General features: G+C 40.5%; 2 protein-coding genes and 1 long non-coding RNA gene across 6 annotated transcripts in view; 1 reads left to right on the top strand and 2 right to left on the bottom strand.

Moving 5' to 3' along the window:
• The window catches only part of kcnj12b (potassium inwardly rectifying channel subfamily J member 12b), a 23,412-nt gene extending 17,733 nt beyond the window's left edge, over positions 1 to 5,679 (bottom strand). Inside the window, exon 1 of the mRNA XM_005468326.3 lies at positions 5,400 to 5,679. The gene's annotated coding sequence lies outside the window, so the exon portion shown is untranslated. The remainder of the gene's footprint in view (positions 1 to 5,399) is intronic.
• The window catches only part of LOC109201974 (uncharacterized), a 25,268-nt gene extending 14,065 nt beyond the window's left edge, over positions 1 to 11,203 (top strand). For both annotated transcript variants that reach the window (XR_002061933.2, XR_003219941.1), the window contains one exon: positions 10,402 to 11,203. This is a non-coding gene — a long non-coding RNA (uncharacterized LOC109201974). The remainder of the gene's footprint in view (positions 1 to 10,401) is intronic.
• LOC102082088 (putative leucine-rich repeat-containing protein DDB_G0290503) lies at positions 7,086 to 23,366 on the bottom strand. Of its 3 annotated transcripts, XM_019358091.2 has the most exons (17): positions 23,269 to 23,366; positions 22,699 to 22,759; positions 21,084 to 21,420; positions 20,781 to 20,883; positions 20,514 to 20,649; positions 20,270 to 20,379; positions 19,874 to 20,133; positions 19,502 to 19,695; positions 19,148 to 19,258; positions 15,309 to 18,230; positions 11,558 to 11,705; positions 11,264 to 11,369; positions 10,336 to 10,492; positions 9,984 to 10,070; positions 9,620 to 9,761; positions 9,366 to 9,448; positions 7,087 to 8,394 (listed from the first exon to the last, which is right to left on the bottom strand). In XM_019358091.2, the coding sequence occupies exons 1-17, from the start codon at positions 23,286 to 23,288 to the stop codon at positions 8,338 to 8,340; spliced, it is 5,034 nt and encodes a 1,677-aa protein (XP_019213636.1). In that variant the 5' UTR covers positions 23,289 to 23,366; the 3' UTR covers positions 7,087 to 8,337. The 3 variants fall into 3 exon arrangements, 2 of the variants coding, with proteins under 2 accessions (XP_019213637.1, XP_019213636.1); XM_019358092.2 differs by lacking the exon at positions 9,984 to 10,070 and having other exon boundaries at positions 7,086 to 8,394; XR_002061932.2 differs by lacking the exons at positions 7,087 to 8,394; positions 9,366 to 9,448; positions 9,620 to 9,761; ... (1 more) ...; positions 10,336 to 10,492; positions 11,264 to 11,369 and having other exon boundaries at positions 11,569 to 11,705; positions 15,309 to 15,453; positions 15,548 to 18,230.

The following is a 23,366-nucleotide window of genomic DNA, read 5'->3' as shown; positions in this document are numbered from 1 at the left end:
TCAAATCTAATATCAAATCAACTAATTTGCACATCAGCTTATAATGCGCTAAATTGACAGGTCAACAGAAATGCACGTTCAAAAGATTATCACAAAAGAGAATTTCCTCCATACAGTAAATTACTTGTGTTGCATCAATCAAGCAGAAAGCATCTCACAATTTATTGTATTACCAACTAAATTTATTGTCTGGTCACTGCTTGGTCATACCAGACTCTCTCTGTGTCTTTATTTTTCCTTCTCTGTTTTCACAAACGTTTCACCTATTGTCCTGCAAGCTGGAGAGTTAAATGTCAGTAGTGGGTAAATTCAGCAGTTGATAACAAAACTATTAAGTTTTTCCTGTTTTAACACCAATGTGAGATATAGAGGCGCACATATAGTGTGTGCTCTAGTGTAAGCTGCTCTTCATTGCATGTATGTGTGTTAGTACGCTTGCATGCAGGGCCTCTGGGCCTGTCTCACCCAAAAGGGCATTTTCTTAACAGTTGCCTTTCACTTGCGTGTGTTAAGAAAGGCAAATGTGCTTGTAGCAGTTGTGAGATTATATTACATTATACCTGTAATCAAAATGAGTGAATCATGATACTGCTGTAGGCCACATCATACTTCTTGTGTAATCAGTATGTAGTTTTAGTGTGCATCACACTTCTTAGTTAAAAGAATGTGAAAATCATTAGATTTATTAGATAGGTTTGTATTATCCTATACTGCTGATTTACTGTGAGTGAGTTACACTGTTTCATGACATTTCATACTGCCGAGTTATGAAGAGAATATTGTATTCAGAGAGTAGGGGCCTCTCTCTCTTTTTTTTTTCTTTGTGATAGTAAAGAGAACAGAGCACATGCCACGGGAGCGTCACCCCCACCCTTGGTGGAAGCAGAAAAACAGGGAGCCAAGGTCATAACTCAGGCTCACAAAGAGTCAGAAAGAATGTGAATACTTAGTTTTTTGGCTGTGGCGCATTTTGTATGGCTTCTTTTCTTTGTTTAGTAGCTTTCTGCCTTCACCTGAGGGTGTGCCCTAAGCATGTGACTTCAGGTCTCCATAATTGGAGTTTATTTAAAGATAAATAAGATGATTTCATATATTGCTCGCAGATCATGCACTAGACGGTATGTTGCAGTATTAGCCTGCTTCAACACTTAAACAAAACATCAATCTTTGTTTTATTATTATTATTATTATTATTATTATTATTATTATTATTATCCTGTCTCAAAACAGAAAATGAAATTGTAGTTGTTCTTGGCTGAGAAACACAAAACCTCTCTTTTTTTTTCTTTTTTTTCAAAACAAGAAACTAAGTTTTAATTTTTCAGCCTTGTCACATAAAACAAAACAGATAACCCAGCTCTCAGCTGGCTCTGGACTTATCATCATCAAGGACGCATGGTGAGAGCTACTTCAGAAGTTACAGTGCTCATCACTCAAGCAACATTTAAAAAAAGGAACAAAAAACAAAACTCAGCACACTACACAGAGAACAACAACAAGACACAACTGAAGGTGTTGTTCTTGTTTGTTCTCCTTGAATTTTAGAATAAAGTTATTACATCTCCATTAGTAAATCATATGCCTAATCATTATGTGCCACTGTGATCCACAAGTATGATCACAAATTTATTTATTTTTCAACCCAACAAAACAAACAGACAAAAACAAAAAACAAATTGCAGATGGCATGAAGGCTTTACACACATGAGTCAGGACACAAAAAGAAAAAAGAAAAAGCTGCTGCCAGAAACAGAGCAGAAGTGTGAGGAAAAAACTGAGCTCACAAACAGCTGCATGTGTGAGCTTTAATATGCAGCTTCTGCTCTAAAAAACAAATAAAAATAAAAAAATGTGTAACTTGCTCATCAGCTTGGTAGTGTCCACATATTTAATTCATTTTATTCAGCTTCTCAAACCTGTAGCTTTAGCTGTTGTATACAGGGTTTGGCTTATTAGTTGTTAGTATAGGTTTGCTCTTCATCTCAACAAAGTCTCATCTAGGATGACAGGTTTACAAGTGTCTCTATGCACCTGATTAGTGTAGGTATTTTCCTTATTTTCTTCATCTCATATATTATTATACTGAGTTTGAGCAAACCTTAAGCTTGAATCAGACTACTTTTAACAATCTTCCACCTCACATCATAACTGACTGAGGTGCCTCTTCTTATTAATATTATGTCACTATTAATGTTATTATTGTTTTGTTTTTCCTTTTTTATAACAGCAATAGTATATCACAATACACTACTTTACTACTAATATACAATAGTTTATTATTTTATATTTCATTATGTATCCATCAAAGGCCGATGTGACCTGCAGTTTCACACCTTCCCAAGCTGGAGACATTTGCTTTTCCACACTCTTTCCCTGGCTGAACAATGACACAGCCTTAATATACCTTATGCATTTCTCTATTTTATTTAATATGTTTTGTGTGAATTATCTGCTTTCATTTATTCTATTCGTTCAGCTTGGTTGTCTTCCCAATTTTGTTTCATTTGTTAGTACCAATTTACAGGTTGTTATCTTTCCTATTATTAGTTTGAATACATAAGCTCTAATTTAATTTAACCCTTTGTTTATTCCACTATGCATTCCTCTTGTATTTATGTGTATTCAGTTGGGTCTGTATCCAGCCCTTTTTAAACTTTGATCTCTAATCTTTTACTTGATGAGGGATTACTATGTTCTTCCTGATATGGGTGAATCTATAGTGGGACCAGTGTTGGGACTAACGCGTTATTAAGTAACGCGTTACAGTAACTACGTTATTATTGTGGTAACGAGCACGGTAACTAGTTATTATGCCAAAACCAGGAACGCGTTACTCGTTACTGGGATTTAGATAGGCTCGTTACTCGTTACTTCGTGTGGTGGATATCGCGGAGCTTCCACAGATTCAATAACATTAGCAAGTGGTGGAAGCCAGCAGGTGGATGAAGGAAAAGGGAGGCAAGAGGAGAGACCCGAAGCGGCCGCCGGTCCGCGTGTCAGGTGAACTGAACTTCAGGTAAGAAGTTATGACCTGCAGTCTATCGGAGTCAGATATAAACCAAGTTTAGGTGGAGTTTATTTTCGGTATGCTGACATTTTCGTACTGCGTGCTAGCTAGCATGACGGAGTTTCTATACAGCTGGGTGGGTGCTATGTTACTGATGTTGAACTTTATTTTGTTCATACGGTTAATTATTAGAGTTGCCAACCGTCCCGTAAAAAACAGAATCGTCTCGTATTCAGAGAAAATATTACGCGTTTCGTACTGAGGTGAAAAGGAACACAGTTTGTCCCGGACTTCAGCTACAATGAAAAAGACACAAAGCTGAAGCTGCACAGCTGCCTCTTCTTCTCTCATTCTCTCCTCTCCTGTTTCTACTTCAATCATGAAACTGATCAATGATCAGCTGATCGGCTTTTCTCTCTTGTTTATTTATCGCCCACTTTGCGCCAGAAAGAGGAAACCAGCGGATGTCGCGCTAAACAACAGCAGCACATTTAAGCTTGATCAGCTGTTGTTAGAATTTATTTAATATTAATTGCTAGTATCAGCTGATGTTTGCTGGAGCCACAGCTGTAAAGCTGCTGGTCATGATGTCGGTTTGGTTATCTGGTGAGAGGGAAACATGAAGATGAAACCAGGAGATGTCCTTACTGAATCATCAGAGCTGAACAGGTGATGTAGAAACAGGTTTACCTTTTAGGTGACATGAATGAGTTAAAGGGAAGTTATGAACTGTTTCTGAGAGACAAATACCACCAGGATCCTTTTCTAAGTAGCTGACAGCTGGTAACTGTGCAGGGGCGGATCTAGCAAAGTGTTGCCAGGGGGCCAGGTAGGGCATTAACAGGGAAAGGGGGGGACAAGGAAATACTTTTCTTTATTATTCTCATTTAAAATGTCTCGCTTTAAAAAAAAATAATTATCTGAGTCTTACAACAAACAATTGATAGATTGATACATATATACCATCAGAACAGTGTACATCACTGTCACAACAGTGTTTATTTTCATTCAAAGGCTTTATGATTTTTCCTATAATGGTGGGCCGGTCTCTAGTCAAAATGCCCGGGACGATTTTTTTGTCCCAGTCCAGCTCTGTATGCAGCTCATCTGCAGTCTGGTGTTACCTACATCTTCCTATTCAGAAGGCAGAATTTCCAAGTTCTGAGTACAATCAAAAGCACCACGACTGCAGTTTTTGTGTCGGATGTAAAAAGCAGGCTAGAATCATGGCGGCGGTCAACGACGGTCCAGGCGTGGGATTTCTCTCGTGGAAATGTGCACATTATTTTTTCCTTTCTTTTGGTAGGTGGCACAGTGCACTTGTGGCAAGTAAGCAAGCTAGAAGACTGGCAGTGTGGCTGGGTATCCAGTTACAGAAGCAACACATTAACAAGAGAATTCTGAGTAAAACCAAAGTTACTTTCCCTAGTAACTAGTTACTTTGAAAGTAACGAGTAACTTGAAGTAACTGAGTTACTTTTTTAGAGAAGTAACTAGTAATGTAACTAAGTTACTAATTTAAAGTAACTTACCCAACACTGAGTGGGACGTTTTGTTTTCTTAGGCTTTCTCCATCTACAAGCACTAATTTGTCCGGCGCCTGGACATCTTTTTTCTAACCACTGCTCGTCAGCAGTGAGTTTCGTTGCTTCGTTGCCCATCGTACTCTTTTATATCTTTTAGTGACTTACAAATACACAGCTGTGGCACCGTCTCTGGCACGAGAATCGAGAGAGGTAGTTGACACGGCCTTCTACTTTCAAGCTATTCTTGAAAGTGGTGTCAGCTTTACGTGATGAAACACGACCTTTTTCTCTTTTCACCAGTACTTGGGTGTCCAACAGTAAACAAATCAGTGGAATAGTTCAGCCTCCTTATCGTGCTGTAAAATCAACTTATTCCACCAACATAAATAAAACAATATAAAAACAAACAGTACTTTTAGACGCGCGTTATCTTTTACCCCCTACGGGGGAGCTACCAGTCCTTAGACGAGCTCTATTTTATTTTAAAATGCTACCAGCCCCTCTGGGCGAGCCTGTTTTACCCCCTACGGGGGAGCTACCAGTCCTTTAGACGAGCTCTATTTTATTTTAAAATGCTACCAGCCCCTCTGGGCGAGCCTGTTTTACCCCCTACGGGGGAGCTACCAGTCCTTAGACGAGCTCTATTTTATTTTAAAATGCTACCAGCCCCTCTGGGCGAGCCTGTTTTACTCCCTACGGGGGAGCTACCAGTCCTTTAGACGAGCTCTATTTTATTTTAAAATGCTACCAGCCCCTCTGGGCGAGCCTGTTTTACCCCCTACGGGGGAGCTACCAGTCCTTAGACGAGCTCTATTTTATTTTACGTTTTACGCAATTATCACTGTCTCAGAATATTTCCGTCTTACCTTAATGGTGGTATCTTCAGATGCACCCAATCAGCCCCCGACGGTGCGGACCGCTTGTAAAACGTTGGCCAAGACCCGAATTCACGTCCTTGGGCTTTATCACGCATCTAGTGCGTGAGCTGTCGACAGACTTCTGGGCTTCTCGCACTGACGGGATGTGGTGAGGTGCCTCTTATAGGAGCTGCTTTAAATAGCCCGTCCCATCCGGCTCGAAGGACCAAGAAATGTTAAGGGAACATCCCAAACCGCAGACTGCAAATATAAACAGAAACACAATGAGACAGCGTAATGAATCACATGTACATGGGTGAGTGTCTCAGAAGAGAGTCACACAGTGTCCCTTTTTATTCGTGCATTTATAGTCACTGGTGCCCACACAACAGGGCGGCGTATTTTCGCTCTTCTCAGAAAAATGACTATACAACAGTATGTGGCTATCTTACTGGCACATTCCGTTCCTCTTTTTATCAAGACATGTTACACAGGCGTGCTCTCCCGCCCAGCAGGCCGTCCAAGGACGAGCTTCCGGCAAGCAATATGAATCACAAACAGCAATGCATTTAATAAAAATCTTTTTACAATGCATAACACAAAGAATCAGCTTTGCTATTTCAAAGTGTCAACTACCATGACTGGAGTTTCACAGGCAGTCACAGGGAAGGAAAGATGGATGCTGGGTTTTAATAAGGTGCGATGTTCCTTTTTGGAAATGCGACTCCAAGGAACAGGGTACCATCAAAGTTATGTGGTCTGCAAAAGCACTGAGAGCTGTGACATGGACAAAAATTTGATCTCTGGAGATGTGGGTCAGTGTTTCCCAAAAATAAAGCTTAAAAACATGTTTTAAAAAGCTCTGCTGACTACACTAATTAATTAATACATTTTAGCATACATAAATCTTTGGGAGGTATCTGAGCTGTGTTTGAGTAATATGAACCAAGTCTGTTTTAGTAAGGCAGTTATTTTAGAAGTCATTAAAAGACTGTTTCTACCTTGGAGGAGACACACAGTTTGATCCTGAGCTGTGCAGCAGCAGGTTTTTGGTGACTAGACACCCTGCCTTCATCCTGTAACCCTAACAGCTCGGCTATATCTACGCACGGGATGTCCTGTGAGTAGTTAAATGAACATTTCTGCATAAACATGAAATCTAGTCAACTTTTTTATGCTCTGGTAACATTTGTTTTTGTTCTGGATTAATGTATGCTGTATTGCCTGATCCAGACTTATAGCAGTGGCGTCAAACATAAGTCCCGGGGGGCAGAGGTAGCCCAGCAAAGACTTTAATTTGAAAATAAAAAGGAGGGCATACATTTTTGGACTTTTAAATTTATTTTTACAGGTTTTACAGCTTTTCCTCCTGATAAGTTGCTTCCCCACAGCCCTTCACACCACATAGAAACAGATAATCAACAGATAAACAATTAAATGACACAAAAGTTCCTTTTTTTTCCATTGTATACTAAACTTTGCTTAGAAAAAGGAAAAGAAAGTCATCAATCAACTAAAACTTTATGTTTTATAAATATAGAAAAGTCTGGCCATTGAGCTACCAGAATGTTTTCTGTGTTTCAAACATTTGTCATGTAGAAAAACTGAGACATGCTGTTGAAATTATACTTCTTTATCTTATATTAGGACATTTAATTGATTGAATATGTAGTTAAATGTCTTTACACTGACAGGAAGTGGAATTTCACTCATCCAGTCCACTTAAGATTAAAGTGTCTGTATGTGGGCCTCAATGTAAAATGAGTTCAGTTAACTTTACATTTTGCGTCATTTGTCCTCAAGGGGCAGTTTCCAGATAACATTGTAAGATCACTAGAGTCACATTTTACATGCTGAGGTCAGACGCTTTTAATGGTTTATATTTAGGTTGTACACAGTTCCACGGTTCTTACTGTGTAAGAACGTAAATAAAAACAGAATGCAGAAGTCTAAATGTTTAGGTGGTAATGTTTAATTTGAATGGTGGTAATGGTAGTAACAGTAATTTTAATGGTAGTTTAAGGCCATCGTTTTCTTTGTTTTCTGATTGATCAAACAATTTAATAAATCACTGATAAAATCAACAAATTCACTGATTATAAGTGACTAATAGTTTTAGTTCAGCTGTCATATCACAGCGAGACCCAAAAATAGATGATGTGTCGCTGTCACAAATGGTAAGTCGGATAGACAAGGAGACACATTACATCTAAGCAAAATATAAGCAATAAATTATAGTAAGGTATAAACACTGTGCTTTGGTGTACTGTTTAACAGATCATACAAAAAACTTTCCTTTCCTCTTTTCATTACCAGAGATTATGTTAAATGATATTACCTATTCTAAAATGTTTTTCTTCCTTTTGGAGGGTAATTATGATTTTAAAGTCCCTTTTTCTTCCTGAAAGGGTAAGATTGTGGTGACACGTGTACATCAAAATCCAGTCAGTGTTATTTTGTCTGTAGGAAAAATCAAAACAAGCACAGAAACACTGACATTAGTTAATGGTTGTTTAAAAAATAAGAAAACAGAGACCCACATTATTTTGATCAACCTTGTTTTACTTGAAAGCTCATTTATTTCAAGTCATAAAGCAGCTGTTTTGAATAAATATGAAGGTTCAGAAAGTAATAAAAGTACAGTAACATCTCTTCTCTTTCAGGAATGTATTTCCTCTGCTGGAAGGGTAAATGTTGTGTTATGTAGCCTAGAATGTCAAATACAAGTGATCCAATATACTTATGTGAGCTGTGTTTCAATAAAAATACAGTTTGTCTATAAGTTACAAAACCTCTGTGTAATGCACTGAATGCATGTGTAAAATGACCTGTGTTTGTTGCTCCCTCTAGTGGCCTGTTCTGATACTTCAACACATGAAAAGGTTCTAATAAAACAGATTTCTGAAAAGCTCTGAAGTGCAGATGTCAGCTGGTCATCTTCTCTGGATCAGAAGGACTCGAACAGCTTCATCCTTTCTTGGACAGAAAGGCCCTCTTTTAAACTCTGAGGAATGAAGAGATGCACAAAAATGATTTCAATAAGAAATGTTATCTGCTAAATGTATTTTGTCATGATATAGGGCAAAAGTTGTAGTCATGTGATAAAGAAAGTGCACCCCTATAAAAAACCTGACTACACCTCTGCATTTTACTGCTTCAACCACCTTTAGCTGCAATAACTTGAAGTAATCAGTCTCTGCATGACTTTATAAGTCTCTCACGCTGTTGTGGAGCAATTTTAGCCCACTCTGCTATACAACATTGCCTCAGTTCATTGAGGGTTTTTTGGGGGGAGTATTTGTTTATGCACAGCTTTTTCTTAATTTGGCTCCACAGCATTGCAGCCAGATTGAGGTTTGGATCTCCTGCTGTGCCTCGGATCATTGTCCGGTTACGGGACCCAGTTTCAGCCAAACTTTAGCTGCCAGAGAGAGGGCCTCACATTTGAAATTAGAATAGTTCATGGTAGAATCGATGAGTGCAAGATGCCAAACTACTCACCCCTCCTTCACCGTGCTGGCAGTTGGTATGAGGTGTTTACGATTATATGCTGTGTTTGGTTTTCTAGTGCTCTGCATTATGGCCAAACATTTCCAGTCTTCCGATTTGTTTAGATACATCTTTGCAAACCTAAGCTGTGCTGCCAGGAGTCCATGAAGGACGTCCGCTCCTGGGAAGATTGTGGCATTGCTCTATAACACACGTGAATCCTGAAGACCAGCAAACTGAGAAAAATTCTGATTACATGGAGTTGCTCACTCTTGCTGATGATCAATTAATTAAGTGCATTTGATTAGCAGCATCTGACTGCTACTTACCTGCTTCATTTCTATGGAATCAATAAGAAGAATCTGTGAGTGCACTTTTTTTTTAAGTGTTTGTAGACAAGATTGCAACAGTAGAATCTACTTTTTAAAGATTTTAAAAATTGATACTTTTGCTTTCCGGTCAAACTGAAGACGCATCAGTTCTTACCTTCGATCTAACCGCTCTTATTTGTCGCACGAGGGATGATTTCTTTGGAAAAGTAGCACTGTTTGTTTTGCCCTCAGAGTCATCTGAGGAGGAGAAAGAGGAAAGAAAAAACAGTCTAAACTTGAGTTTAACTTTATTACCGATGTGCTGATAAATGACATCAGGCTTCAAACTGAGGCAGCACACTTTGTATGAACGTCACACACTTGAGATTATTTAATTTTATGGTGTTCACATTGTGAAACGTGTCTCACCGTGGCTCGGCCCTGCAGTGACTCTTCTTGGAGACCAGGTGCAGAACTTAAAATCTTCACCAAGCCTATTGACATGTTGATGGGGTTCACCTTGGCTGTTTGTATAGGGGGTCTTGAGCCTATTCTCAGCATATATTTTGTCCTGTGTGACACACACACACACACACACACACACACTTCGGATTAGGTTATATATATTACTACATACAGGATATTAAGTTAAATTCTAAATTAAACGTGGCTGATGTGGATTACTTGTTTTTTGGGGGGGGTTTTGGTTTTTGCTGTTATATTTATCCACTAATTCCAGTAAATATGAAGCATGACATAAAAGTTGACATATAACAAAAATTCAAATTACTACCATCTGAGCAATCTTCAGCTCTTCTCTGAGAGAATGTGATTCCTGTCTGAGAAACTGAATTTCTGCCTCCCTCGCCCTCAGAATCACCTGTAACATAGATAAATAAGTATCAACAGACACACACAGTCTATAATTTCCTTCTTACTTAACTATATAAGTATCTATATTAAATATAAAAGTGAAGAGCAGATAAGGAACTGGACTATTGCTGTTGCTGATGCCTGTTTGGAGTAATTAAAAATACAGGAGCTGTATTTTCTGGACTCTGTTTTATGGACAGCAGGGAGCACTCCCTCTCTGTGTGTGTCTCCTGAGATGCTGATATAAGCTCAGTGAAAAGAAGTCTGTCTACCTGTTTCTGTTTGAGTTCCTGGTTTTCTTTTTGGCACTGCATCATTGATTTTCTCTCATCTTGCAGTTCCTCTCTGAGCTGAGAGTTTTCCAGGCATTTCTCGGTGTGCTGAACCGACAGCATCTCCAGCTCCTTCTGCAATAACTGGATCTCCTTCCTTTGATGACAAAGCAAAGCACAGATGACGACGAACGGGAAAGCAAGCAGTTGTCTCATCCTCCATGATCTTGGCTGGTTTATTAATTCATAAATCTCATTGCAAGTAAAGATTGTGTTTTAAAAAGCTATTATGAAAGAATGTGTATTTGTCATTTGCCGTCTGTGTTTAATAGATTTCCAATGATGATCACTCTCATTAATGTCATTTTTAATTAAAACTGCCATCCCAGTTCAGACTTTATTCTGGTGCAACCTATTAAAGCCTTATCACACTCAAAATAAGACAAAAGTATGTCTTATGACAGATTATACTACCAAATATTCATATAAACAACATTAATGGATCTGCACAGGAAGCCATAAAGGGAAACTGAGAGATGAGTCATTCAACAGAAAGCCCTGTATGTGTGTTTGTATATATCGTATATGCACTTTAGTCAGTCTGTCTCATGAATAAATGAAAAGTTAAAACAACAATGAAAAAGGCTGTTATTGTTGTAGCTTTCACATCTGTATATATGCATCCTACAGATTTACAATCTTTTTAAATGAAAATGATGTTGCACACAGGGGGAAAAATAGCTCTAACTAACCTGCAGTTCTAGAAACATTTCATACCGTTAACACTGTTACCTGCTCACGATATGAAGAACAAGTAACAAGCACAAATACAGTACAACACCTCTACAGTAAATGCTGCAATAAAATACAAGCTGGTTTTTTTGGGGGGGGGTTGGCAAACATTTTGAAACGACCACACGTCACTCACTCGTATTCGCCGTGGAGCTGTGTGACGTCATCACTTTCCATGATGCGCTGGGACTGTCTGCTTTTCTCTAGCTCCAGTTTGTGAGCTCTCCTCATTGCCACAATAGCTGTCAAGAAGCAGAACTTACTTTCAGTACTGCCTTGGTGAAATTATTCATATCAGGCATAACTCTGTAATAACATTCTTACAACTAATTAATCAAATTTATTATTACTGAACGAATGCCCCGTGAAGAGTAACTGCACAGTGATTTTCCCACAACAGTGCATTTATGTTCCATGTTTTCTTGCTTGCCTGCCATCGTCGCGGCTGTCTCCTCCTGCAGGAGCTGCTCTTTCTCCTTCAGAAGTTCAGCCACCTCCTTCTGATGCTGCTGCTGCAAGTCTTCTATCAGATCCCTGTGCATTTCCTCCACAGCAGTCAACTCCTGTTCACAGGAAGCCTATAATGATATTTAAAAGTAGTTGTTGTGTGATATGAGTGGCTCTGTGGTGTCACGGTTTTCACATTTGCCTAACAGGTTCAGTTTCAGGAGGATACCCAAATCCATCGGGTGGTGTGTCAGGAGGGGGAGGTAGCTGCTGCGACGACCTTTGTGAATAAGAGAGCAGCCAAAAATAACTTTTGTGCTTGGTATAGTCTATATACACTCAAAACTGCTTTCTTAAACAAAACAGTGATTTAACTGTACTCAAATGGCCTCCACAATCACCAGATCTCAATCCAGCAGAGCACCTTTGGGATTTGGTGAAGCAGGAGATTCGTGTCATGGATGTGAAGTCGACAAATCTGCAGGAAATGTGTGATGCTATCACGTCAATAGGGACTAAATTTACATCACCATGAATCTGTGCCATGATATAAGGCAGGTCTGAAGGCAAAAGCATGCCCGACTCTGTACCAGCCAGGGGTACTAACAAAGCGGCTGATGATTATATATGTAAATAGTAGGGAAATCTGCACCAGCAGCCATAACACCCACCTGGCTCAGTGGGTTAATGACCCAACGCATGTTAAAGGACATACTTTGGACTTGGTTTTCTCATATGGCCTGGACATTTGTATCAAGGATATAAGTGACGCTGGGATCTCGGATCATTTCCCAGTTATATTTGATACTGGCTTATGCACTAATGAACTACATCCTGCGGCTCCCCTTCGCCCGCTACGTGTAATTATTGCTGAAGCGGTGTCAAACTTCTCTATGTCTTTCTTGGATTCTGCATCTGTCACTCTTGACTGTTGTTCTCTTCGCTCGGTTGATGACTGTGCCAATACCTTGTTATCGCTATTTTCTTCAATCCTTGATACTGTTGCCCCCATTAAAATGAAGCGCCCTAGAACCTACTCTCAGTGTTGGCTTAATGACACTACGCGCGCTTTACGTCGCGTGTGTCGGCGCCCTGAGAGAAGGTGGAAAAAAGATAAACTTCAGGTCTCTCTCGACATGCTACGGACTAGCCGCTTAAAATTCCAAAATGCTGCTAAAACGGCCAAAACGTCCTTTTTGTCTAAAATCATCCTGGCCAATGACCATAACCCCCGTACCTTATTTAAAATTTTTAACTCTGTGGTTAACCCTTCCCCGGATATGTCTTTAATTTATTCTCAGGCTCTCTGTGAGCGATTTCAAATTCACTTTTTAGATAAGATCACATCTCTTAAGTCCTCTCCTCCCCCTATTTTATATCCCCTCCCCATCCCCGAGTGCACTTCAACTTTCCATCAGTTTGAGCCTGTGTCACTTTTGTCTCTTAAGCGGCTAGTTGTTCAAATGAATAACACCAATACTGTGCTTGACATTCTTCCATCTCGCATAGCTAAGGACTGTTTTGATGTAATTGGACCTAGTATCCTATTTCTTATGAACTTTTCCTTGCTCTCAGGCTGTGTTCCTTTGGCTTTTAAGCATGCTGTAGTCCACCCGATTCTTAAAAAAAGAAATTCTGACTGCTATGACCTTTCAAACTACAGACCGATCTCTAAGCTTTCGTTCTTGTCCAAGATCCTGGAGAGACTAGTTCTCTCCCAACTCCAGGTGTACTTGGACACGAACCATGTCGCTGAGAAATTTCAATCTGCCTTTAAGCCATTACATAGCACTGAAACGGCGTTGGTTAGAGTTCTTAATGACATTCTTGTAATCACTGATACTGGACGCTCTATGGTCCTAGTTTTACTCGACCTCTCTTCGGCCTTTGATATGGTGGACCATAACATTTTATTACTAAGACTTGAGCACACTGTGGGTATTAGAGGCACTGCCCTCGACTGGTTTAAATCATACCTCGTTGACAGATCCTTTTCAGTTAACTTAGGCACCTTCTCCTCTTCCTCCGCTCCGGTCTGTTGTGGTGTGCCTCAAGGATCAGTTTTAGGCCCTATTCTATTTTCATTGTATTTGCTCCCCCTAGGCGCAATCTTTGAAAAATACAATATCGCCTTCCACTGTTACGCCGATGACATACAGATCTATTTTGAACTTACTGACGACCTTGCTGTGTCCCTACACTACTTTCAAGAATGTATGCGGGAGGTCAAAGAATGGTTCCTGAGTAATTCTCTTGTGTTAAATGATAAGAAAACTGAGATTGTGGTGTTCAATAGTAAAATCCCTCGTGCCCGACTCTGTGCTGCCCTGGGTTCCTTTGCTAATTTTTCTTGTGACTATGTCAGTAACTTGGGTGTACTGCTGGATAGCTCGCTCAAACTCGATAAGCAAGTATCTGCTGTAGTGAGATCTAGCTTCCACCAACTGCGCCTTATTTCTAAGGCTAGGCATTATGTTCCACATGAGGACCTGGAGAAGCTTATTCACGCTTTTGTGACCTCCAGGCTGGATTATTGTAACTCCTTGTACTACGGTCTTCCCTCTTCTCTTCTTCTTAGACTGCAAACAGTCCAAAATGCAGCAGCCCGCCTCTTGACTGGTACCAGGAAATTTTGTCCTATTACTCCTGTTCTAGCTAGCTTGCATTGGCTGCCCATAAGGTACCGTATTCAATTTAAAATACTCAACTCCTTACATTCAAAACTATTAATAAATTGGCGCCAAGTTATCTTAGTGAACTTCTCAAACCACATACTCCTGCTAGAACACTTAGATCTGCCACTCAACAACTTCTGATCCAACCCAGATCTCGGCTGAAGTCCCGGGGTGACCGTGCGTTTGCTCTGGCTGCCCCGGTACTGTGGAATACCCTTCCTCTCAACCTCCGCGCATCTGATTCCATTGCACTGTTCAAATCAAGACGAAAAACCCACTTATTCAATCTTGCCTTTCCCTCTAGTTAATATTTCTTGTATGATTTTATACTATGCACTTTTATGCTCATGTAATTTCTTGTTTGCTCTGTACCTGTTGCTTTCCTATGTATCAGTGACAGCTACCTGCTTGCATACTTAGTACTTGCTTTGGTCTTATTTCTATTATCTTTCTTTTATTCTCTATGTTACTTGTTAAGCACCTTGGCATACCCTTGGATTTTAAGTGTGCTTTATAAATAAAGTTTATTATTATTATTAAACCAGCGACAGGTAAAATCAGTACCATTTATTTATTTAGAATTCAATTTTCTGCTGGGAAATCATGGATCCTGTGGTTGATATATTCATTTACTAGCTGGGACCACATCCCCATTTAGATTTAACAGCATTTCTAATAGGTAATGGCAGATGGAGTAAGCATGAATTGAGGCTCTGGTTAGGGGAAGGCAGACGTCAGTGCTGATTTCCCAGGAGGAGGGAAACCTGCACAATATCAAGCAGGTGGTTTTACAGTTGTGGGTGACTGAGTGATTGTATTTTTACTTTTAGGAATCATGTTTGTTCCATAGTTACATTGTAGCCTGGCTAATTCTGATGTAAACCTAATTCATTTAAGGCTTCGAGTAAGTAAAGTAATGAATAAAGTGATGAAAGTAGAATTTTTGTCGTCGCATTTTCTGAAGTTTCAACTTGATAGAGAAAAATAAATATGTAAAATGATTTTTAAAAATACATACTTTAAGACAAGTTATCTCACGTGCTGCAAAGTCTTGGTTACCTGAATGTTTTCCAGATCTTTCTTGTAATTCATCTGGATCCCAAAGTCCTCCTCTGTTTCTCGCTCCATCACACTCTGCTCTGGTAGACGAGATGTGTTTGGGATGAAAAGAGGTGCCTCTGTGTGGGATTTGCTCTGTTTCTCTCTGGAAACACAGGACTTGGTGTAGTAGCCATGTAAGTGCTTCATCTCCTCTTCGTGGATCTGCTGCAGTTCCTTTATCTTCTCCTGAAACTCACCTTCCAGTTTTTCCATTCGTTCTGCGTGATAATCCTCAATCTTCTGTATGTCTTCTAGGAGTTTCTGGTTTCCGGTCTCTACTGATATTATCTTCTTTTCAGCCAGCTCCAGTTCTTTTCTCAGCGCGCCGTTGTCTTCTTGAAGCTGGCATATTGTGTCATTTAAGGCCTCCTGCTCCTCTATTACATCGTTGCCCTGCTCTTCCAGTTTGTTCACGTCAATTTGAAACTCTTGCTTTAAATCCATGTACATCCGCTCTGACAAATAAATTAACTTTGCCTGGTCCAGCATACATTTTAAGTCAAAGGGAGCAGCTTCCTTCCCTCTATGCTCCATGCCATCACCACCGACAGGTCTGCTGTCACCAGAGATCACCAGGCAGAGCTGGTGTAAAAATGTAGCCCTTCTCTGCATCTGGGATATTAGCCTCTCTAACCAGTCTGGCTTTTTCTCTTCCTCGATTTTTTTGTCATCTGATTGGTCCTCTTCCACTGGTTCTTCCAAGCCCCTGGCATCTTCCTGCACTCTCTCCTCATAAGAAGCCAACTCCGAGGGACTGATATCTGCCAGACCCATCATTCGATCCTCAGCGTCTTTGCTGTTTACTTGAGTCACACCCTCGTATTGTTGATGAATTTTTAAGGCAGCATAAATTAGCTCCGCTTCAGCACAAACTGTACAGATTAAACTTTCTAAAAGTTCATCGCTGTCACACCCTGTTCTCTCAGATCGCATCCTTTCTTGTGCTTTTAACGCTATTCTTCGGGTGATTATGTTTTTGTACCTTTGTGCCACATCCCCCTCGTCGTCTCTTGATTTTGAGGTTATCTGACCATGTTGGCTCTGAAGGACAGACACGATTTTTTCTACTATGAATATTTCCCTCATTAAGCACCTCTCAACACTTTCCCCCTCATCCAAAGAGAACCGAGTATTAGTCGGTTTACTCATGTTACTCTCAGCCCAGGCTGATTTCTCTTCATTGAGGATCTTGCCCTCCCCTTTGCTGACATTATATGATTCATGCTGGTGTTTCACTGCATCTTTTTCTCCTTGCTGAAGACAGGCAGCGACAGTAGCCAGCTGTTTCTCCAAGTCTGGAACATCGAGGGGACTAGCTTGAAGTCTCTCCCTGCAGGCCTGTATGATGTTCTGAGCCACCTGAAACCTGCCTACTAGCATCCTGCAGCGATTCTCTGTCTCTTGGCCAAAGCGCTGGCTCTTCTTGGCCTGATTGTGAAGCAGTAGACTGAGGTGCTGGGTAGTCGCTCGACTCTGGGTCAGCTGGGAGCAGAGCTGGGGGTCCCGGCAGCTGATGTGACTCTGGTGTTCCTCCAGCCTTTGTGTGATGTCCCTTAACTTCTCCTCCGTTACATAAAGTTTGGTTTCAAGCAGCTGGATTACAGACATAAAGCGCTCTGGGTCATCTCCTGCAGTGATGAGGTACTGATATGATTCATCCAGTGATTGTGTGCCAGTTTCTGCAGGTTCTTTAGAATTCATCAGGCTGACATCTGCGGTATTGGACCTGTTAGACAACTGGTAACTGTCTATATCCTTTTCCACAGTGATATGCTGTGTTGCTTGCTGTTGCCTCTTGTTATGCTGAATAGTCTCTGGTGAGTTATCCTGCAGCTGAGAAGAGGCACAGGTGCATGCTTTCAGCACCTCATTCAGCTTCACTTCCGTCTCTTCCAAGCTGTTACCCAAGACTTCCATCTTTAGGAAAACTTCACTCAGCTCTTGCTCCTTTCTATCAAGTTGTCTCTCATATCCTTCTCGTATGTCCTGTGTGTCAGACTCCCTTTGCTGCAGTTTTCCCAGTGCCACCTGCAGTTCCTCACAGACTCTCTCATACGTATGCTCCAGGTTGTAGTAGTGCGTTTCTTCTGTTTTCAAGCGCTCCTGCAGCTTGCCCACCTCCCTGTCTGCCTCTGCTAACTGATCCTGCAGCTCCAGGCAGCGACGATCGAGTTGCTCCCTTTCCTCCTGGAGTCGCTGTATGGCAGATATTGTACGTGCCAGCTCTTCCTGAAGCTGCCGTTGTGCCACCTCGATTTCTCTCGTCCACGTCTGGGTCTTAGTGAGACTCTCCACCTGCTGCTCAGACCTGTCCAGTTTCTCCTGGAGGTCTTGTGAATGCTGCTCAGCCTGCGCCAGGCTTGCCATCAAGCTCACTCGCTCCCTCTCCTGACTTGCTTGAAGGAGCATGAGGTGCTTTTGTAGCCGAGTATCTTTTTGAGCCTGAGTCTCTTCATAGATATGAAGCTTTGCTGACACCTCATCAAGATTTTTCCGCAGCTTTTCAGCCTCCAGCTGAAGGTTTTGGTAGCTATCTAATTCCTGCTGAAGCTGTGTCAAGCGAGACTCGGACTCCCTCCTCTGCTCCTCGCTGATGTTCAGCTGGGACTTTAGCGAGGCCACACAGCGCTCCCACTCCACCTGCCGCTCCTCAAACCTCTGGCGATCTTGCTCAATATGGGCTTGTGCGAGCGCCGTGGCGTCACCCGTAACCAGCAGCTGAGCTTGCTGGGCTAAGAGATCTACTCTTCGCCGTAGTTCTGCCTCTCTGGCTTCCTCCTGACTTCTCTTTTGTGCTTCCAGCTCAAAGCGAAGGTCCTGATTTATCTTCTGCAGTCGCTGTAGAGCCAAAGCTTGCTGTGAAGATGAGTTGGTGTTATTCTACAAGACAAAAACTTTTGATTAGGAGAAAACTTTATATTATATTATATTATATTATATTATATTATATTATATTATATTATATTATATTATATTATATTATATTATATTATATTATATTATACTTCCTGATGGCTTAAAAGAAAGATTAACATTTCATGGATGGAATCTGCTACCTTAAAGTATTTTAACTTGGAAGTTTGCTCAACATTTAAGGAGGCACCAAACTGAACATCACTATTGGCCAACAATGCCCTTGCTAATTGATATTATCATGGCATTTATTAGTGTTCATGGCTGATGGTTAACTGCTAAACTTTCCTGGTTTTGTTCCAACAAAGAGGGAAATCACTATTTATTTATTTTTTTATTTTTTTATTTAACCTTTACTTAACCAGGAAACCTTTTTTTCAAAGGAGACCTGCCAAAGAATTCACACCAGTATGAAAGGAAGTCAGCAAGTAAAAAGCTACTTTCAGCTGTTGCATTATTCATGAACAGTCACCACAGCACACAGCTCAGCATGTTTGGGTTGACATATTTTATGTCTGCATGTAAATTATTTTACTGTAATCAAGCACATTTAAAAATGCAGCCTGTACATGTGTGTTTCCTAACAGATACATTAAGACAGGCTCTATTTCAAACTCAGCCTAACCTTCCCTTTTTTCAAGTGCTCAATATGCTCTCTGAAGGAAAGTCTGTCATAGGACTGGATATATGTCCCCAAATATTTGTGGGACAATACTAATGTTAATAAAGACTCCTCCCAGGGTAATACCTGCAATATTTGAGAATATGGAAAGCAACTAAAACAACAAACAAATGAGGAAAATATCAGTACTGACATGCCACCTATTAACGTTCCTATTATGAATTTACATAGATATATGTCACGAGTGTTAGATGCATTATACCTGTGGGCCAAACCAATCCCTTGAATGGATCTCTTTCTCTCTTTGAAGCTCGTCCTGCAGATTCCTGTTTAACTGCTGGAGTCGAGACAGTTCCCTCTGAGTTTGTTCCAGCTAAAAAAAAAAGTAATAAACTGGATGTGTTCATGTGTTATTCAGTTATTTCATTTATTTGACTGATTCATTTGATGTCTTTTAGCAGATTAGAGATATCTGTATTGATGTTTTCTAAAAGTGCAGCCCAAAGATCAGATTTTGGTACCTATATAAGTTGGACTCTGCTTTTTGGTTTGATGCATAAGAAAATATATCATGTGTGTTCTTGTTATTGTGGTGGAAATGCAAATACAATCTCACCTCTTTGACAAGTTGTCCAGTTTGCTGCTCACGTGCCAGAGTTTCCTCAACTTTTGTGCAATCACAGGTGCTGTTTACCTGCTGGTCCTCCCTCTGGAGACTCTGCTTAGTTTGATGTTCACTTGCACTCTGCATGTTCAAACTGTCATTCACCACATCCTTTGGCAGCACCACTGAGCTGAGACTTTGGCATTCTTATCACCCGTTGCACAGAAGACCACATGTGTTTTAAAAAAAAGTATATATATAATATGTTAACATGCGTTCTGTTAGATTCATATTTATGGCATGTGTCAGTATGAATAGATATTTTAGATTTCACAGCAGGTCATTGAATAAGTTACCTAAGTCTGAGTTTGTTTAATGGCTCACCAGTTTGTGTGGTTCCACTAAGAAACGAGCATTGGTGAGCACCTGTGCCCTCCTCCTCCACCTGGGATGGAGAATCAGTAGGAGCTGGAGCACCAGGTGAGCCAGGGAGAAGAGACAATGAAGCATTTCCATTGGCTGAGCTCTGCACTCTTTCTACCTGCACTTTCGAGTCCTCTTTTTCCTGCTGCTGATGTGAAACTTCTCTCTGGTTGCTGGTTCCATGCTCTTGCAGCTGCTGAGTCTCCGGCTCTGAACGAAAGCTGTGAGTACAATTTAAGTAAATTCATCTACTAAGCTTGCTTGTAAGTATTTAGACTATCACAAACCTTCCAAAAATCATCCCATACCCGCTAGAATATATATTAATATGATGCAGCATCTTTTGAAAAAGTTTACCTTGTGTTGTCATTTGTAAAACTGGGCCGCACGTTCTTGAACACTGCGTGGACCCAGTTCCGTTTCATCCCAGCAGTCATTGCACACAGCGTGTACACCCCATCTGTGGTCTGTGAAAGTGGACACAGTTTTTTTAAGATATTTACAGAATGGTCTGTAGCTCATCAGCTGCAGCATGAGTGTGTTAAGATTTAAACAGAAAACTGTCATATATACATAAATAAGATCTTAACATTAACAGTACCAGTTTCTTTCCTTTGATGCAGTGATGGTGTTGTGCACTGGTGGAAACCAAAGAGGAGGAAGGCTCTGCTAGCTGCGGGGAGCTGCTTGTTTTCATTCTGTCAGCATTATTTCCATGGCATGGCTCTTTGCTACCTCTGATTAAAAGCATAAAAGCAGATGGACAAAACAGGAACATACTGACTGCAGACCATATGTAACATTTATTTTTCATTAGAAAAACAGCAGCATTTCAGAGAAGAAGCGTTTTAAAAGAATTTAACCAAACCTGATTTTCTCCAAAGAGGAAGACAACCGACTAGAGTTCAGAGTTTTCTTCCCAGAGGCTTGTCCTTTCTTAGCTTGTGACTTCCCTAATGCACCGTCCGACTCTGACATAAAGGCAGCAGTGAAGATAAAAACAATCTGTGAGTCCTTTTCAGTGTATTTATCATTATTTTCTTTCTAAATCAGCAACTTTTTCATCTTTAGATTAAGAGAACTATTTAGGAAGTTGGCCTTAATGGATAGTCTGAATATTTATTTTAAAACTAGAAAACTAGACACAAAAATGAAACATGCGTGGAGTTACCATCTCCGGCGGATCTCTGGTCGAGCCTGTTGAGAGAGCGGCTGCTTCTCATGAAGGGAACAGCAGAGAGGGAGGTGGTGTGGAGGGATGAAAAGCTTCGGCTGCTGCAGAGGCGGGGACCTGCTCTCGCTGTGTGGGAAGCTTGTCTGGCAGCCGGGTGGCCAGCAGAGCCCTGGTGGCTGAGGCTGCCTCTTTTCAAACTCCCACCAACTTTACTAACAGCTGCAGTCAAGTCGCTGCCTCTGCACAGGCTGCTGCTCCGTCCGCTGCTGACACGGGCTTTAGAAACACTGCTGCCGGCCTGCTTCCCTCCAAGTGCTGGTAGTGATGTGAGGTCCTACGTAAGTGTGTGATAGAGAGAGAAAACAGAGCTTCAGTGGTTGTGTGAGGAGAAATCAATCACAAAATGATGAAGTTCTGCATGTTTTTCACTTATATCTCATGTTCACCCTCCCATCCTAACTTCCCCTCTTTGACACACACAATGAAGAGGGCCATTTAATCCTGATCGGAGCTTTTAATTTGCTTAAGAACCATCTGACGACACTGCAACCATGAACACACACACACAAGCTGTAAACTTAATCACACTTGAGCACACTGGGAGAGCCAGCAAATCTAGGCGGTCTATTCCAGTCTCAGTAGATGCAACCTCACTAACTGCAGAGGTAATGAATCTGCGGCTGGACCTCACGACAGAGAAATCAATTAGAAGATGCTCGACTAAGTCCTGACTTGGCGATATGTGCAGGTCTTAACTGCACCACGTTGATCTTTAGCCATTAATGGCTACATAAATCAAAATCAAATGCGTGAAAATCTCACAAAAAACAAAAAACATGCACTCAGTCTGAGGGAACTGTCCGTGGTTACACAGTCTGGGTTATCTAAATAGAACAAAAAAGAGGCGCACTTGCAACAGAACGGCTCGGGTTTTTTTACATGATAAAGAAATGTTGCTGTAGGTAATGAAATACATCTGTTAGCACGACTCCTTGGGCTTAAATCGTAAGAAATAAATGTTACAATTACAGAAAACATTCTGCTAGCTTGTTGTCAAGACTGCCCTGTAATTTTAAAACAAAACATTTTGGTAATTCACAGAAAATTTCTTATTAGATTTATTTATTTTACAGTGAACACATTTTTAAAAAATTCGATTGTAGATAGTGAAAAACACAGGAACTTTTCTACAATTTCATTGTTTAGCTATTACCTAATTACTTTGGTGTAGTGTGAATGGCCGTGGGGGAGTCTTTATCAGTAAGACAGATTGTAAAATTCATGGATATACAGTTAAAAGTCCAAAATTTATGTGCTCCTTAACATTTTCCAAAAACATCCAGTGGACTGGATTCGAGTATTTGCCGGGACACTTCTAGCCCCCAGGCCTAAGGTTTGATAACCCCTGATGTAAGGTATGTAAGGAAGGGTTTAAAAAGGATGAGACCAGTGTCCCGTCAAACCTAATTACAATATTTAGATGTTTGTAAATGACTTGTTGGATTATAATCTGTAAACATATTTTAACATATAATAATCCCTGTAATTACATCTATAAAAGCAACACTAAACGGTCTTACTGTGAGTTTTAAACCTGTCCGTTAGCACTTACCTTTCCCCCTTTCTTGTGTGTGGGATTGTTAGTCTTAGTGTTCATCAGGGTCTCCTGCCACCTGCGATAGATAAGATTAAGGCAGCTTCACATAAATCCTGGCAACAGGCAATCTGCACTTTCCCGAAACACTTATTTAATGTTATTGCTTTATTTGGTTACAGTTAAAGAGATGATCTATCTCTTTACTTCTATACAAAGATACTACCTTTCTTTTTCATATTACTAGTTTTGCAACAGTTGCACTGATATCATACTTTACTTATAAGAGAGCTGTAAGGCTTGTGAAATAAACCCAACAGCATACAGCCAGTGATGACTGCTGCTGGTCAAAATGATAACCTGTGCAGATACTTTTATTCATGAAGACATAACATACCAAGTAAACAGCAAACATCAAACTAGGTTTGATTTGATGAGGTTAACAGGCATAATGAAAGTCTGCTGAAGTTTTTATTTTAACTGAGAAAAAAAGCCAAAAATTAGAACTGTAGTATAAGGTACATTTAGTTTATACCTGTCTTCATATCGACTTGTTTTAATGTAATAAATAAGTAAATAGGTACCTACCTTGGCTTCTTGGACATCATTTTCAGTCATACAAGGTTAACACCCTGACAGAGACTAACTAAACGCGAGAACTTTTGGCTCACATTGTGATCTGTCTG

This window comes from Oreochromis niloticus, linkage group LG4, assembly GCF_001858045.2.
Source record: "Oreochromis niloticus isolate F11D_XX linkage group LG4, O_niloticus_UMD_NMBU, whole genome shotgun sequence".
Classification (NCBI taxonomy): domain Eukaryota; kingdom Metazoa; phylum Chordata; class Actinopteri; order Cichliformes; family Cichlidae; genus Oreochromis; species Oreochromis niloticus.
The sequence above is the reverse complement of the archived record's forward strand: the minus strand, read 5'-3'. Positions and strand labels throughout refer to the sequence as shown.